Genomic DNA, 15,916 nt, shown 5'->3' with positions numbered 1-15,916 from the left:
AGCTGTTTGGGTCGAACAAATGATTAAGAAAGACTGCAAGTCCCAATCCTTGAATACTTGAATAAGTAGGCTACATGTAGACTAGACATAGGCTATGGTCTTTGACTTCTTAACTAAATTCCATTTATGACCAATGGCTATTAGTAGTAAGAGTGTGTGTGCTTGTAATCAGGATAGTGTGCAATGACAAAATTAGTAAGTTCAATCTCTTTATTAGTTGCTGACTCATACACAAGAGCTACACTTAGATTTCTTATCTACATTTTTATTATACAAGCTGCCATATTTGAATGATTCACACATTTCAGGATATTAGAGAGTCCATGTTATAAAAATTGAAAAAGGAAGGATATTTAGCAAATCTTTCTTTCGTGTTAATTGCATAGTGGATAATTCGAGCTGTGCCACAAAGAAACAATTTAGCATGTTACCGTTAATCATATGTTTACATATGTTTAATGACTGTATGATAGTCATTCAACCGACAATGTGGCATATAATTTTCGAAGTAAATTGGTAATAATGTCGGAGTCGGTACGTTTAAAGACCCAGGAGTCGGAGTCGGTACGTTTAAAGAATCAAGAGTCGGAGTCGGAGCCGGAGTCGGTATATTGAAAATGTGTGGAGCCGGAGTCGGTGTTAAAATTTACCGACTCCACAGCCCTGATCAGTAGGCTATTTGCACTTTGGCAATTAGAATGAGTTTTTGCGGTAGGATGTTTCATCTCAGATGGACATGCTGTTGATGTGAGTCCTGAAGTTTTAGCAGGTAGGAATTAAAACTGCATCGTGATTTCCCTATGATTAAAAAACACAAATTAGGTCATCAATAATTTTTCAAATTTGTAGTGTTGAAAAGTATCAACTACTGTCAGAGAGTAACGAAATCGGCGGAACAGACCACATACCTTCGATAGTTGTGGTTTGTGTGACTGCATGTGACTCTTCCAAGACATGTCCGAATCCAGTAAAGCACCAAAGTATTTGGTCTTTTTAGCGCTGAAATTACTGTATTGGGCGCAAATGCTGAGTGAATGAAAACAAAACAAAAAATACATGTAAATTCGCAACTGCAAACAAATATTTTCGTCATTATTCAAAGCAGTGATTACAAGTCACTTTTACATTAGGCCTACCAATGCTATGTGCATTGCATTTTTTTACAACATATCGATATATGTTTGCGCCGCAGAAATTCATTGTAGCTTACACAGAAGAATGAATTCATATTTGGTATCTGTCTATATTGGTCATACAGGCGCCTAAATAGCAGACGCCAAAAATAGTCCTGTCCGGACAATTTGAGTCCAACAGTACACATGCCAACCGCAGAGGAAAACGATCCACAACTGTGAGATGAAATGCCAACCTGGAATCGTGTGCGGCTCACGAAAGAGGATTTCTTTTAGCTTAATCTGGTACGTTTGGACGATTCCAACTTATTTTGACTATATAGCAGCGGCGAGTTCACAAACTAACAACATGCAACAACATAACTGATAACCAGCACTCCCCCCGAATATGTCTAATTAAATAATTATTAATGATTATGTGACCTTAATTTTCCAGGACACCACCTTCCTGAGATCTACATGGAAATCTGATCACGTCGGCTGAAAGAGGATCATAAACTCAAGCAATTACCAATATTATTGACAAACTTCAATATTGCATTTGAATTATCATGGCTAGGCGACACACACATAATATACACACACAGCACACACTGACACTGACACTCGAAAGAAAGAGCTCGCGCTTACACGTAGTTATACGAGTCTGGGATCGAATGCCCTATACACCTATATCCTATGCTCCCTATATGGGGACCAGGACCAACGTCTTGGGGATGACTGACGAAGTGCTGTTTCGGCACTGACTGTGACTTAACAAACACAACATTCTCATTCTGAGTCATTTTGCGTCTGCAACAACGAATTACAATAAATGAACCAGCTTCTACGGATTACTAAATGACCGTCGAGTGCCCTCAGATAAAATTAATGAAGGAAGTAAAGTTAGATTCATTCATTTGATGCTATACATATTTCCTTATTTTCTCAGACGTCTTTGACTTTGTAAACAATTTGGACCCAACGCTACAATTGTGACAAAATTTTGACATGTCAAAAAAAAAACGTCCAAGTTATATTGCATTCTCCGATGCCGTATCAGCTATAGCGAGGAATAGTGATGTTGGGCGCATGCGAATAACTTGTGTTGATCATCAACAACAAAATTTATCAACTAGAATAAAACTGAAACTCTCAAATAAGGTCTGCGTGTTGGTGACCCCTAGTTTAAAGCATTTTTTAAACACAATGTTTTAAAACATCATCTGTTTCAAATGCAACCCTGGTGACACCTATCGTTTATGCACTATATCAGTGGTTCCCAACCGGGGGGAATTCCCCCTTTGGGGGGTATTTTTAAATTTTTAGGGGGGAATCTGGCTTTAGGGTTGTATCGGAAGTAACACTGGGTTCAAAAGGTTTTTAGATTTTTAAGGTAGAAATGTCAAGTATATGAAACTATAGTTCTTTACAATTGTATGTTTCTTTTGGCGGATTTTTAGCTAGATTTATGTTTAAATGCTTTCCCTAATAATTCCACCCCCAGATAACGTGAGGCTCGCGAGACGATTTCGTTGGTTCCGCAACAGCCTCTCGACCAAATAGCTACCAAGCAGGAAAAAGTCACGCCGAATTCAGCACAAGGCCGCTGATGAAAACGTTTACCTTTTTTAAGGGGACTAGAAACCCAAAAACCTAAATTTCGGATGGCTACCCCCATCACCATGAAATTTTCACAGTTGCTAGATGTCGCTATGCTATAAACAAAAAACCAAAAATTTTCGTTCTACCCTGCAGATTGTGGATTTTTTTGTATTTCAAGGACAGAAAATGCACCGACACGGGGAATGCAAAATCTCGATATTGTGAAGCCCTATTTACGATTTAACGCCTTCTTTAGGAAGTACTAGGACAGTGCTGTGCTATGCTAAAATTTGAAAGATTACATGCAACCCAACTCGTAACAAAATATAAAGTTCGATCTCTGCGTGACTACTGGAGCGTGCTGCAACTCTGGAAATTTCAATACATTACAGTTCCATTACGGTGGCGTTCTGAAGAAAACGGCTGCGGCCAAAATTTTTCCATCGTTTTGCCCTTCAATTTGAGACCACATCATTTTTAGAGCGCAGTGCCCCTTTAAGCCAACAATGAGCTAGCGTGAAAAACATACGAAATTCATCGATTCGACTCAAGACCATCGCAAGCAAACTTAGTGATGTAATTTTCGGTAAAAAAAAGCAGGCTGAATTTAGCGCAATGTTGGCACAACGGAAAGTCATGAACTAACTTCTTTTGATTTAGTTATTTCCTAAATAACAGTACACCTAGTGTTAAATAATTGATGCGGAAGTAGCCCGCGGTACTTTATTGAAGTCTAATGCGGCCGCATTCAACATAATTTGGAAATATCTCTATGTTTGGTCATATATTGCTCGGTCAACTAATGGTTGTGCGTTAAAAAGCACCTTTATTAGTCACAGGCAACTTATTTCATAGGGGGGAATTTTAGCTCAAATATCGGCCGAGGGGTCCACAGGACAAAAAAGGTTGGGAACCACTGCACTATACTATAGTGACTATACCATATTTGCTTCTCTGGTCTCGTGTTCTATCAGTGAAACCGGCAATGCTTGAACTAAAGCTACTATGTAAACATCACTGACAATTGTGTAATGAAGAGTAATGTGCGCAATACAAACGACCTTTCGTTGAGGCTACGTGGACGTATGGTCCGCATCTGAGTATACATTTCAGAGATTTATAGTGCCAGAACGTAGAACTACAGACGCAGTGCAAGATTATACAACGAATTTCGCTATCATGCTGCTATCAGAATACGCCGATATTCAGTCGTTGGCGCTATTCACGGTTGTATTTATATTGTGTTGGAGGCTGTTACGCGGGGAAAAGCATAACAGCTTCAGTCGGTTACCACCAGGTAAGCGATCCATTTATAGAATGTTTGTATCAAGGTTTGGAAAACATAACCAACAGCATTGAGCTATTTCAGGTCCGAAAGGTTATCCCGTCGTGGGTAATCTACTGTCTCTCAGCTTACATTCAGAAAGAGATATGAGCGACTGGAACAAGACATATGGCCCGGTGTGCCGGATGAAGTTTGCGACTATGGAATTTGTTATCTTGGGCAGTCTGGAAGCCGTAAACGAGGCGTTTGTAAAGAAGAGTGATGTGTTCAGTGACCGATTACAAGACTCCATACCGGGATTCACCGGTGGCACTGGCATTGTTTTTCTGAATTACGGAAATCTTCTCAAAGAGCAACGACGCTTCGGTTTATCGACTTTAAAGCTCTTTGGCATGGGGAAGAAAAGTCTCGAACCGAAAATACTTGACTTGTGCACAGACCTGTGCGACACATTAGAAACGTATTGTAACTCGAGCGAGTTTGTGGACGTTAGTTTTCCAATTTACGAGCGAGTCGCAGCTGTCATTTCGCAACTGGTGTGCAACAAGAACTTACCGAAGGAGGACGGTGATTTTCGACAATGGCTACACCGTATTACTACCGGATCAAAGTACAGCGCTATTTCTGCAATCACCGTATTTTATCCGTCTTTAAAAGTACGTGGACAGTTCTCATTCCTTAAAACATATTGGACATGTAGCCTAAGTCATAATGTGATATCGTTTTTTCAGGTGATTCCGCCGTTCTGTTGGGGACAGCAAGATTCGCAAGAGCACGAACAGGAGGGATTCCGGCTGATAAAAAAACAGATTGAGGAACACCGAATCTCACGCGATCCCAAGGAGCCGAGGGATCTCATTGATTGCTTTCTACAGGAAATGGATGTCAGGAGTGAGCAGTCGCAGAACTTTTCGGAACAACTAGGTAGGCCTATATGTGTTCATTATCACATCCATATACGCGTCGTAATGTTGCTTAGTACGGAGAAGAGTTGACATCACAATACAGGATCACAATTATAACTATTTTGCGATAAAATACCTACCTACATAAATAAATTCTTACACGAGTATTGGACTGTAGGGCGGTAGGCACATTATTATAGTCTTCTCGAATTCAAATATAGAAATATTTTTGTCAGGATTTCGCGACGATCAACTGAATGGTCTCATAAGAGATTTGTTCCTGGCTGGGTCGGAGACTTCGTCCACAACCTTGTGTTGGGCGATTTTGTTTTTATGCAAGCACCCCGAGTACCAATCGAAATTACATGAGGAACTCGACGAAGAGTTGCATCAAAGACCGCCAAAGTACAGCGACGATTTAAATTTCGCGAAAGCTTGTATTCAGGCAAGTACCTGATGCATTCAATTTATTATGACAATCATGTTGATAAGAATGATACAGTCCATCCTCAAGATTACCGGACCACGACTGACCTATCGATCTCGCTTCCCATGACATGCCGCCCTATTTCTTGTCGCATTCTTTTTCCATACTATCTTCTTTGCTTTCATTCAGTGTGCATGCCTCCTCTTCACATCGCCTAGGCCAAGGTGGGTGTCAGATTCCATAGACTACTCCTTGTCGCTTCGACATCTTCCTGTCTTTTCATTGTATCGCATTTTGTGGTGTATTGAACTGATAAAATTGCTAATAAACCAATGATGATGATGAAACGTGTAATCTTTATTGTGATTTTTTTAGGAGACACTTCGTATGCGGCCTGTAGCTCCAATTGGAATACCGCACGTAGCGAGCAAAGACGCCACCATAATGGGTTACGATATCAAGAAAGGCTCGTGTGTGGCTCCAAACTTATTTCGCATCTTAAACGACGAGAGCTTGTGGCCCCAACCAGAAAAATTTGATCCCACTCGGCATCTCGACCAAAACGGAAATTTCGTGAAGCACCCGAGCTACATCCCTTTTTCGATTGGCCCCAGACAATGTCTTGGTATGCAGCTAGCCAATATGGAAATTTACCTTTTTTTGGTTTCGATGATTCAGAAATTTTCGTTTGAGTTGGAATCGGGGGAGGATATTGACATGCGAGGACAAAATATATTTACTCTGCGGCCATATCTGTTCAAAGTTAGGATTCGCCGAAGATAATTGCTCACTTTATTTGCTACGCTGAAAAAAAAATTCTTGCGAGATTTTATTTCTATCAGTATAAGTTTATATAGAATCATATTATATGAATCACAGTTTTATGTATAATATTATTTCATGGTAATGGCCTATATAGATACACTATCACATTCACCTTTCTAAAATACGGGTATTACTGTAATCTGTTATTTGTTATAATTAGAACTACAATTTTTTAGGAGGTGATACCAAACGAGACGGATGTATCCTCGTTTGACAATTTTTTGAGTAGTAGGTGAAAATGCGTATGATTCCGAACCTGAGATTGCATCGATGCCACATATATGCTTCTTTTTCCATCTATTTTACAGATCACTGAAAATGCTGCATTTCACTCTTCCAAGTAACTGATCATTACTTAAATAAGCAATGAATATATGCTTTCAAGCAAGTAGCAATATTTCTTCGCAAACTCTTGAAAGGTTCTGGTTCATGTGAACGTAAACATTAGTTTGTTGCGAACGCGAACGTCACTTTGCACTTTGTTCAGTCCAACACTTCATCAACGTTATTAATAAGTTATTAATATATGTATATAGATATTGGTGGGCTGAACCGAAGATTCATCCTTGTCTCGTCTATATACCTGTGTTATATATCAACAAACATGGATATAATCAGCGGTATCTGTGAGAGCGGATAGATGAGACGATAGCAAAGTGGGTCCATGTAGTTAATGTAGCACCTTGCGGTCAGTGGTGGCTTTTGGGGTGGGTGAGGTGGGCGGTCGCCCAGCCCTCCTGGTCGAAGCCCAGCCCCTCTTTAATTTCAGCGCTTTTTCCGAGGCTTATAGCGAATAGTCGTTGAAATCCGTGTGCCAAACAAGAAGATGATTCCGTACAGATGGGTCAATCATCAAATATCTGCCTTTGTTAGAAAAGTCCCATATCCTGATAATCATGAAGTATCTGCATGCGGTAATGGTAATTGGTCTTGATGTTGTCTATCCTTGCAACCATACAATAATAGATATGACCTTTTGTATATGGCTTAAACCTTGAGGTGGTATGCTAGCTTATTACTACTGCCAGCCGATAACTTTCCAGATTAGTGTGGTCCATTTAGCCTGCTGCAGTTGTATCGCTATTCCATTATTTCACACTGCATGTCATACATCTTCAACATGAAGGCATGAGCTATAGTTAACTGGGTCACTTCTTTTTATAATTTGACAATGTAATATAAAAGAACTCTCATGAACTAGAGCAATTAAACATTTAGGCCTGCTCGAAAGCCGTGTTATAGTGTCATATACACATCACGTAATTGCGTTCCATATGGCGCACTAATATTAAGTTGGTAATAATTAGGGCGATTTTTTGACATGCCAAAATAAGTCAAAATTTTGTCAAAACCATAGCGTAGTCAAATAATTGTCAAAATTGTTTACAAAGTCAGAATATTTTTTCAACCTGCATTTCGCTTGTATCGTAGATGTTCGCACTGTCGGTGAACTTATCATTTGACATTTTACAGCTTGTAGCCTACTTCATATGCCTACCGTTGTAGACGGCCCATTGTCTGCTCATTGTGAATCATAAACGGTCAAATGAAACAAATAGAGATGACGACGGCGGTTGCGATACGGCCGTGAGGTCATCTAGTCTGCGCCCCCGTTTTTTCCTACATGCTATCCGCGATTGCTTAGCGCCTAGCAGGATAGCTGCGGATACCAATTTTCGAGTCTATATGGTCGGGGATCGAACCCAGGCCCTACCGCTCGACAAGCCGGACGCATCACCATCTCGCTCGGTAAATATGTTGACTTCGTGTTATGCTCAACGTACCGCAATACCTTACCGGAAGCAAGACTGCGTGGACATTGGTTTTTATATCCAGAAGTGCGAGATGAAAAATTGTGATGTAGACAACATTGTCAGAATGACGCAACACGGTGTGTCACCAGCAGTGTACGCACAACTTCAGCGTTGCCAGCCAAGAAGTGCTGCTGTTGAACGTTCTTTCTCTAATCTTGGCAAGCTACTTAGTAAGGACACACACTTTCCACCCGAGATTGTAGGAAAGTATCTTTCGTTGTACTACAACAAATTTTAATCATTCCTACCACAATGCGTGATGTAACTATACTGGAATTCTTCATAGGTTCAGATTTCGTTAAAATAAAATTCCTTCATGTAAATATTTGTCAGTTTTTAAGTCAAAATAGATCTTTCAGGACCAACTACTTCGTAAGGACAGACAGTTCCAACCAGTAATGAATATAAGTAGTAAAATTCAAACATTATCTGGGAAACACCTAATTTACATACATGAGGACAAAATTTGGTCAAAATTAAGTTTTTTAAGGGCAAAAATGTCAATATTTTCATTTTTAGGTCAAAATCCTCCGTCTATAAGAGCCCCCAGAAGTTGCGATTACATACTTATCGGGCCTCCACCCCGGAAGTCTCGCCCAGCCCTCCCCCTAATCGTAGGGCAACCACTGCTTGCGGTCACAGGCCACCTACACATGATTTGCTCTCACATCAGCATTCAGCACTTGAAAATATTCCACTTGACATCAATTTAGCCTATACCTCAAAATATGTCCTTACTCCTGTTGTCAGTATAAGTGAAAGTCAATGCACCTCCATGAGCAGTACCGGGTGTAAATATTATTATAATATATTTCAAAATAGCTTTTCGTCATTCACGCTAGCTATAAAATCGCTCAAGCTTGAGCTCGTGGCTATGTAAATACCGGTGGGATCGGTTATGTAACTAGCAATATTGACTTATTCATGGTCAGCAGTACAATACAATCAAGTCGTGAGGCCCAGCAGATTAAACGTCCTCTTACCCTGTAGCATCATTACAAAGAGTGGTTATACCCGAGTTGCAGAAATTTCTTGGAGGTATAGCGAAGTCGAAAAAGGCATCATGATGTATAATATTATGGCAGTGCTGGAATACGTCAATGTTCAGTCTATGCTGTTGTTTGTGGTTGTATTTATATATTGCTGGAAGCTACTAAGTGAAAGAAAACACGTCAGTCAATTGCCACCTGGTAAGGAATGACGCTACGTCGCGCAGTTTTACCAGGCAGGATATCCATTAAATTTACCTACCGTGTCACGCAATTTCAGGACCCAAAGGTTATCCATTCGTGGGCAATCTACTGTCTCTCAGCTTACATTCGGAAAGGGATATGAGCGAATGGAATAAGGCATACGGTCCGGTTTGCCGCTTGAAGTTTGCGACGATGGAATTCGTTATCTTGGGCAGCTTGGAAGCTGTTACCGAAGCATTCGTAAAGAAAAGCGATGTGCTGAGTGATCGTTTGCAAGATTCAATACCTGGACTCTCTGGTGACACAGGCATTGTTTTTCTAAATTATGGAAACCTTCTCAAAGAGCAGCGACGATTCGGTTTATCGACTTTAAAGCTCTTCGGAATGGGCAAGAAAAGTCTCGAACCGAAAATACTAGAGTTGTGCACAGACTTATGCGACGAACTAGAAACGCATTGTGACGCGGAAGAGTTGGTCGACATCACCTTTCCAATTTACGAGAGAGTATCAGCTGTCATTTCGCAACTCGTGTTCAATAGGAACTTACCGAAAGAGAGCTCCGAGTTTCGACAATGGCTTTATCTCATTTCTACCGGGACCAAGTACAGCGCAATCAATGCCATCACGGCATTTTATCCATCCTTAAAAGTATTCGAACAATAGCTCATATTGAACTAGCATGTGATCGTGGATGTATTATGATTCAGGTCATTCCGCCGTTCCGCTGGGGAGCGCAAGAGGCAAAAGAGCACGAACAGACGGGATACAGGTCGATTGAAAAGCAGATTGAAGAACACAGGATGTCGCGCGACGCCAAGGAGCCGAGGGATCTCATTGACTGCTTTTTGCAGGAAATGGAGGTCAGGAACGAGCAGTCGGAAAGATTTTCAGAGCAGCTAGGTACACCCATTGCGCATCGACAGTTAATACTAATTAGATTGTAATAGAATTTGCTGGAACCACTGTTGGCGGCGGTCAAAGTAGTCATATTTGGTAGAAGTGATGATGCCATACATTCCTACTCAAAGAGAATTAGAAGTATTCAAGGTATAGAGCAGTAGTAGCCTAAAATCATACCCACGTGAGTAAGTTGTAACACTAGGCAACATCTCATTGAGTAATTCGTTATTGACCACCTCTAATAGTCAGTCGGACGTAGGCGCTTTACCCCCCCCCCCCCCGAATATCCGACTACCTGGACATTGTGACGTCATCAGTTTCGCTGCCGTGCAATGAATAAGTGATATCACCTCATTATAAAATTATTTGTCCCATACCAAGTTCCCTCCTCAGTACGCCTATCATTGTTCACTTGTGAATCGAGAGGTATTAGGGTCCATTGAGACTTCACTGTCGTGGTGACTGACAAGAATGATTGCTGACTTCACCCATACCTGTTGCGCGATAGAGATATTGACACGGGGACAGTATGTAGTCATGGAAGACATGCGATAGTTCCTCACTTACCATCATCACAACCATAAAATAATATTGACATCACTTGGACAACTGGATATTTCTAATTTGAATTCTCGTTAAAGTTCTTGTATTTCTAAAAATGCTACAGAAGGGAAATTTCATAGTGCAAAGCGAGCCAAGCTTGGTGTACAGACATTTCCCACTCTCGTGCTTATGACAATTAATGAACTCAGATTTGATATGAACTGATGATCTTAATTTGTGTTGTATTTCTTTCTAAATGGAATATATTTCAATTTTCATTTCGCAAATTCATCAATTCTAATTCTAATCTAATTTGAAAAAAAAACTACAGCTATAATTCTAATTTAATTCTAATTTTGAAAAACTGAAAGTTTTCTAGTTCTCCAGCTCTGCCGTCATAAGGCGATCACGATTTGCCCAATGTCATTTATGAATCGAAAATTTCGAACCGTTGCACAGTTACCGACAAGATAGCATAATGGTGGAGCGTCCGGCTTCTTGATCGGCAGGTCGTCGGTTCGATCCCAGGCCTGGTCCAGACATAAGACCCGGTAAGTAACACTGGTATTCATGACTTCCCCGCTTGGCGCTCATGCATTACTGTGATAGCATGGAGGGTGGTGCATGACTTAGAAAGCCGTGCAAGGCTATATCTGCACCGTCCTTGTCCAGCGGCATATGCACGTCATGCACTCATGGTGCAAATTAGGGTGGAGCATGGACAGTAGCTGGATTGGATATCCGGCCGGATTTTCTCATTTTTGGCCGGGGCGGGTTCTACCAATTTTTCTAATACGATCGGAGCTGGATCAGTACATTAAGGCAGTCCTACCCTCTTCCACCCGACTCAATAGTTTAAGTGAAACGTTCAAGAAAATAGTCCCCATGCCAAGTCCAAGTTGGCATAATTACTTCAGATAAGGGTTATGCTTGATCTCTGAGCTTTTTATTTCCTGTTTGCATTGTTTCAATCATTATTCAAATACTATCCTGTGAGTAGAGCGATCACGGTCATTTCCAGAATCCGGCCCAGGGTCGGACTGGAGTCAGACCAGAGCTTTAAAAACAGGATCGGAGCAGGACCGGAGAATTTGTCGATCCGCGCTCCGTACTGATGCATATGCACATATTGTGTGTATGTATATCATGAGTCGGTGTAGCCTATATGCCGCAAAAAGATCGAGGACAATGATAAACTACGTCCTTCCCTGTCATTGCCTATTCTATAGCACAACGGCGTTTATCCTGTTCCAATACGCGGCGAAATGGCGGGGAAGCAATGAGCCCTGCCTCCTGTGTTTGATGACTTTTTCATGCCTGCTAAAAACGTCCACTCCCATTACACGAGATCCTCGTCTAAAGGAAATATCTACTTACCCCCACCCAATAGCAACCAAAATTAAGAGGTCCATCGACTACTCGGGACCTATCATCTGAAATGCATTACCACCACATATCCGTGAATTGCCCTATAATAGATTCAAAAAAGCCCTACTTGATCACCTCTTGTCGTTACACTAACACTGTTGCCCTACCTCGCCCAGACATTGCTTCATAGATCATATGCTACCATCGTTTAATTTTTCTTCTATTTTATTTTTTTTAACTACCGTAACATTTTTTACAGCCAGACTGTTTAGAGTCAAGTGTACCTGTTTAATTCTGGTGTGATCAGACTAGATGACCTTCACGGTCTTATCGATCATTCCTATCTAATACCGAATACTGTGCATGCATATTTTCTGTACCACCACCACTGTCGTGTTATGTATTTGGTTTGATGAAAATAAAGACTCTCTCTCTCTCTCTCTCTCTCTTTCTCTTTACGTCAGCGTATTGACCCTATGGATTTGTAAATCGGTGTCGCAATCATGTGTAATAGTATCAATACAAGTCGAATTGTACTCACAACAACTTTTAATACTTCATCGTATAGCGTCAACCAAAATAATTAAATCAAAGCTTGTCGATGCACTGCACTACCCACGCACATTAAAACACACACCCTCAAGGGATTGATGTAATTTGCCTCATCTTATTTTTATCAGGATTTTGTGACGACCAACTAAATGGTCTGGTAAGAGACTTGTTTCTGGCCGGGTCGGAGACTTCTTCCACTACTTTATGTTGGGCGATTCTGTTCTTATGCAAACACCCCGAATACCAATCGAAATTGCACGAGGAAATAGACGAGGTATTGCATCAGAGGACTCCAAAGTTCAGCGACAATTTAAATTTTGCGAGAGCCTGTGTTCAGGTAGGCATATTCGGGTTGATGCGAATGAAGTGTAAGTATGCATCTTGTTTGCAATCGTTTCAGGAGACCCTTCGTATGCGACCTGTTGCTCCAATCGGAATACCGCATGTGGCGAGCAAAGACGTCACAATAATGGGTTACCACATCAAAAAAGGTTCATGTGTGGCTCCAAACCTATACCGAATCTTGCACGATGAAAAGTTATGGCCAGAGCCAGAAAATTTTGACCCGAGAAGACACCTCGACCAAAACGGAAATTTTGTGAAGCACCCGAGCTATATACCGTTTTCGATTGGTCCCAGACAATGCCTCGGTATGCAGCTAGCCAATATGGAGATTTACCTGTTTTTGGTTTCGATGATTCAGAGATTCTCGTTTGTGTTGGAATCGGGTGAGGATATCGACATGCGAGGAAAAAATATTTTTACTCTGCGGCCTTATCCATTCAAAGTTAGGATTCAACGCAGATAGTAGGCTTGGTCGATTATATCTGCGAGTATGCATTTGAAAAGGTCTCGTATCATCAGCGTTCTGTTTATCATTGCAGTATCATGTTTTGGAATCAGTTTGTTGCGTTCGACATTAAGCATATCCGCAAGAAATATATTTCTTCTGTTTAATCACATTCAATTGCGACGTTTGTCTGACTTTCAGTATGATTATAGCGATGATGACATTCGGGCTTAAGTACACAAATATATCGATACAAAGGGTACAAATAACGCTGAATCATGTTGATACGCTGCACAGTTCGTGTACTGTACACCGCATAAGTACATACGTGAATTTAAGTAAATAAGATGTGATGTGAGCTATTCCGTTGGCATAGCTTGACTTAATTGCAATCAGAGATGTAAAAATCCTAACTCACTGCAATTTTGAACTACACTGATGTCATTTGTAGCGTAGGAAGTAGGAAACGACAGGACGTAGTTTATTTTGTCCTTGATGTTTTTGCGGCATATACACTAGGCTTACCATATTTTGGAAATCTAAAAAGAGGACACTTTTTCAGAAATTACAGACTTGCAAAACCGGAGAAGAATTCTCAAAAACTGGTGAATTTTCCCACTTTGTGATCGGTTGACTAAAAAAAAAAAAAAAGTCATCTTTCCCGCTCAGAGCTCAAAATACCGTTTTTCTCTCCACGTTGCCAAGTGGATGACTAAAAAAAAGGTCATCTTTCCCGCTCAGAGCTCAAAATACCGTTTTTCTCTCCACGTTGCCAGGTGGAAGACTAAAAAAAGGTCATCTTTTCGCTCAGAGCTAAAATCACCGTTTTTCACTCCGAAATACCCGCCGGAGCTTCACTTCTGTGCTAATTTGCGGCATATCACTCGCAATTTGCTCTGAATCTGACCTAAATTTCCAAAAAAGAGGACAAAATCTCAAAAAAGAGGACAAAAGGGCGTCCTCCGAGGACACTTTCAAAAAAGTCAAAAAAGAGGACAAATCCTCTTAAAAGAGGACGTATGGTAAGCCTAATATACACCGAGTCATGATATAAATTTACACGATCTGTATATTCCGCTGGACAAGGAAGGTACGGATATAGCCTTGTACGGCTTTCAAAGTCTTGCATCACCCCTCCATGCTATCCCATGCATTAGCGCCAAGTGGGTCAGTCATGGATACCAGTGTTATAATCAGGTCTTTGATCTGATTTCCCAAATACCTTTCAGCGACACAAAAATAACTGCTCTAAAATCACACTACCCCAGCAGTTTCTTTTCACATAACTTCACGGAAAATGTCAGGCAATTAAATCGGAATCCGGATAGCACTTGAAATTCCTAGAAAAAAAGCATAATATACCTGCCGGTTTGCAGTATAATCGGCGAATAAATCTACATTTATGATCCTCAACCACGCTAAATTTAATAGTGGGTCGCTAATACCATATCCTTACTAAATTCAACAGTATGCTGGCCTATCCATGCATACTTAGAACTAAAGGCATTATAAAGCGAATAGCGACGCATTATCAGAGCACAGACCAAATTGTAGACGATCTGTGTCCCTGTCACAGATAATGTGAGCAAGTAGTGCAGTACTACCTACCTTAATGTTCGATAAAAACGCCATAGAAAAACAAGACTTGATACCATGTCATGAACTAAAACTCTGTCATGAAGACTCATTTGTGATCAAGACAAAGGGATAAATGAAAATGAATGTAAAATCTGGTTGTATTGGTGAGCTTGAGCACATCGGTGGACCGACTGACGGGATTTCCGACGGCACACGACACGTCTCTGTGACGTCATATGGGTATAGTAGCGAATAGATGTCGCCCCTGGTGATCCGATCCGACAAATAGCCTACTTTATTTACCAATATGACGATCAAAGAATGGTAGCTTCAGGGTTGTAGCGACTCCAGTCAAAACTCTAAAAGTCAAATTGACTTATGACTCCGAACAGTCCGAACCTTGTGACTTGCTGGTTACAACCCTGGGTACCTTAGCCTGCGTTGGTAAATTTCTCTCATCGTCATTGTTGACGTGAGGATAATAGCTCGTTCGCTACGAGCAATTATAAATCATGTAATCAGAGCTTGAGTTTTAACTTCTGGTATGTGGATTGCTATCACAACAACTGCGTCACTGCGATTAGCTATGCACACTTGCACAGGACTGATCATTGCGACCAATAGCGAACTATTAATGGCGTAGGTAGGCTCAAATTGAAATCAATGCTCCATGAAAGGGAACCATGAGCCATACGGTCCAGTGGTTTTGGTAGTAAACACCCAAGTAGGCCTAAATACTGAAAAGCTTCCCTCGAATATATAATTGATTCATAATTAACGAGTGACAAAATTAATCCAAATCCAAAAGGCAGGACGACTTGAGTATGTTGGTAAGTATAGTAGTGGAGGAGAAGAGAGATTTTAGTGGCCATCGCTCACTGTTCAGGGAATCCTAAATATATCCTAAAGAGACGCGAAAAAGTGATGGGTGTGTCGTGTGGATGGACCATTATGACCAAGAATTTTGCACGCGTGTGAAAGTGACAGGAAGAAATCCAACTATCATCTGATTGCTTCGT

General features: G+C 40.9%; 1 protein-coding gene across 1 annotated transcript; it reads left to right on the top strand.

The window, feature by feature from the left end:
• Positions 1 to 3,650: 3,650 nt before the first annotated feature.
• LOC145455948 (uncharacterized) lies at positions 3,651 to 13,496 on the top strand. Its single transcript, XM_080333979.1, has 10 exons — positions 3,651 to 4,014; positions 4,087 to 4,658; positions 4,734 to 4,926; positions 5,144 to 5,352; positions 5,710 to 6,115; positions 8,882 to 9,163; positions 9,243 to 9,814; positions 9,874 to 10,066; positions 12,658 to 12,866; positions 12,930 to 13,496. Exons 1-10 carry the CDS (start codon positions 3,897 to 3,899, stop codon positions 13,335 to 13,337), a joined length of 3,162 nt encoding a protein of 1,053 aa, XP_080190105.1. The 5' UTR covers positions 3,651 to 3,896; the 3' UTR covers positions 13,338 to 13,496.
• The last annotated feature ends 2,420 nt before the right edge of the window (positions 13,497 to 15,916 follow it).

This window comes from Botryllus schlosseri, chromosome 14 (assembly GCF_051294905.1).
Source record: "Botryllus schlosseri isolate E-star chromosome 14, Bs_hap1, whole genome shotgun sequence".
NCBI classification, from domain to species: domain Eukaryota; kingdom Metazoa; phylum Chordata; class Ascidiacea; order Stolidobranchia; family Styelidae; genus Botryllus; species Botryllus schlosseri.
The sequence above is the reverse complement of the archived record's forward strand: the minus strand, read 5'-3'. Positions and strand labels throughout refer to the sequence as shown.

Excerpts from the sequence above, each read along its gene's own strand:
- LOC145455948 (XM_080333979.1), top strand. The coding sequence starts at position 3,897 with ATGCTGCTATCAGAATACGCCGATATTCAGTCGTTGGCGCTATTCACG. Across the intron at positions 4,015-4,086 it reads CTTCAGTCGGTTACCACCAG|GTCCGAAAGGTTATCCCGTC; the intron begins GTAAGCGATCCA and ends GAGCTATTTCAG. Across the intron at positions 4,927-5,143 it reads GAACTTTTCGGAACAACTAG|GATTTCGCGACGATCAACTG; the intron begins GTAGGCCTATAT and ends TATTTTTGTCAG.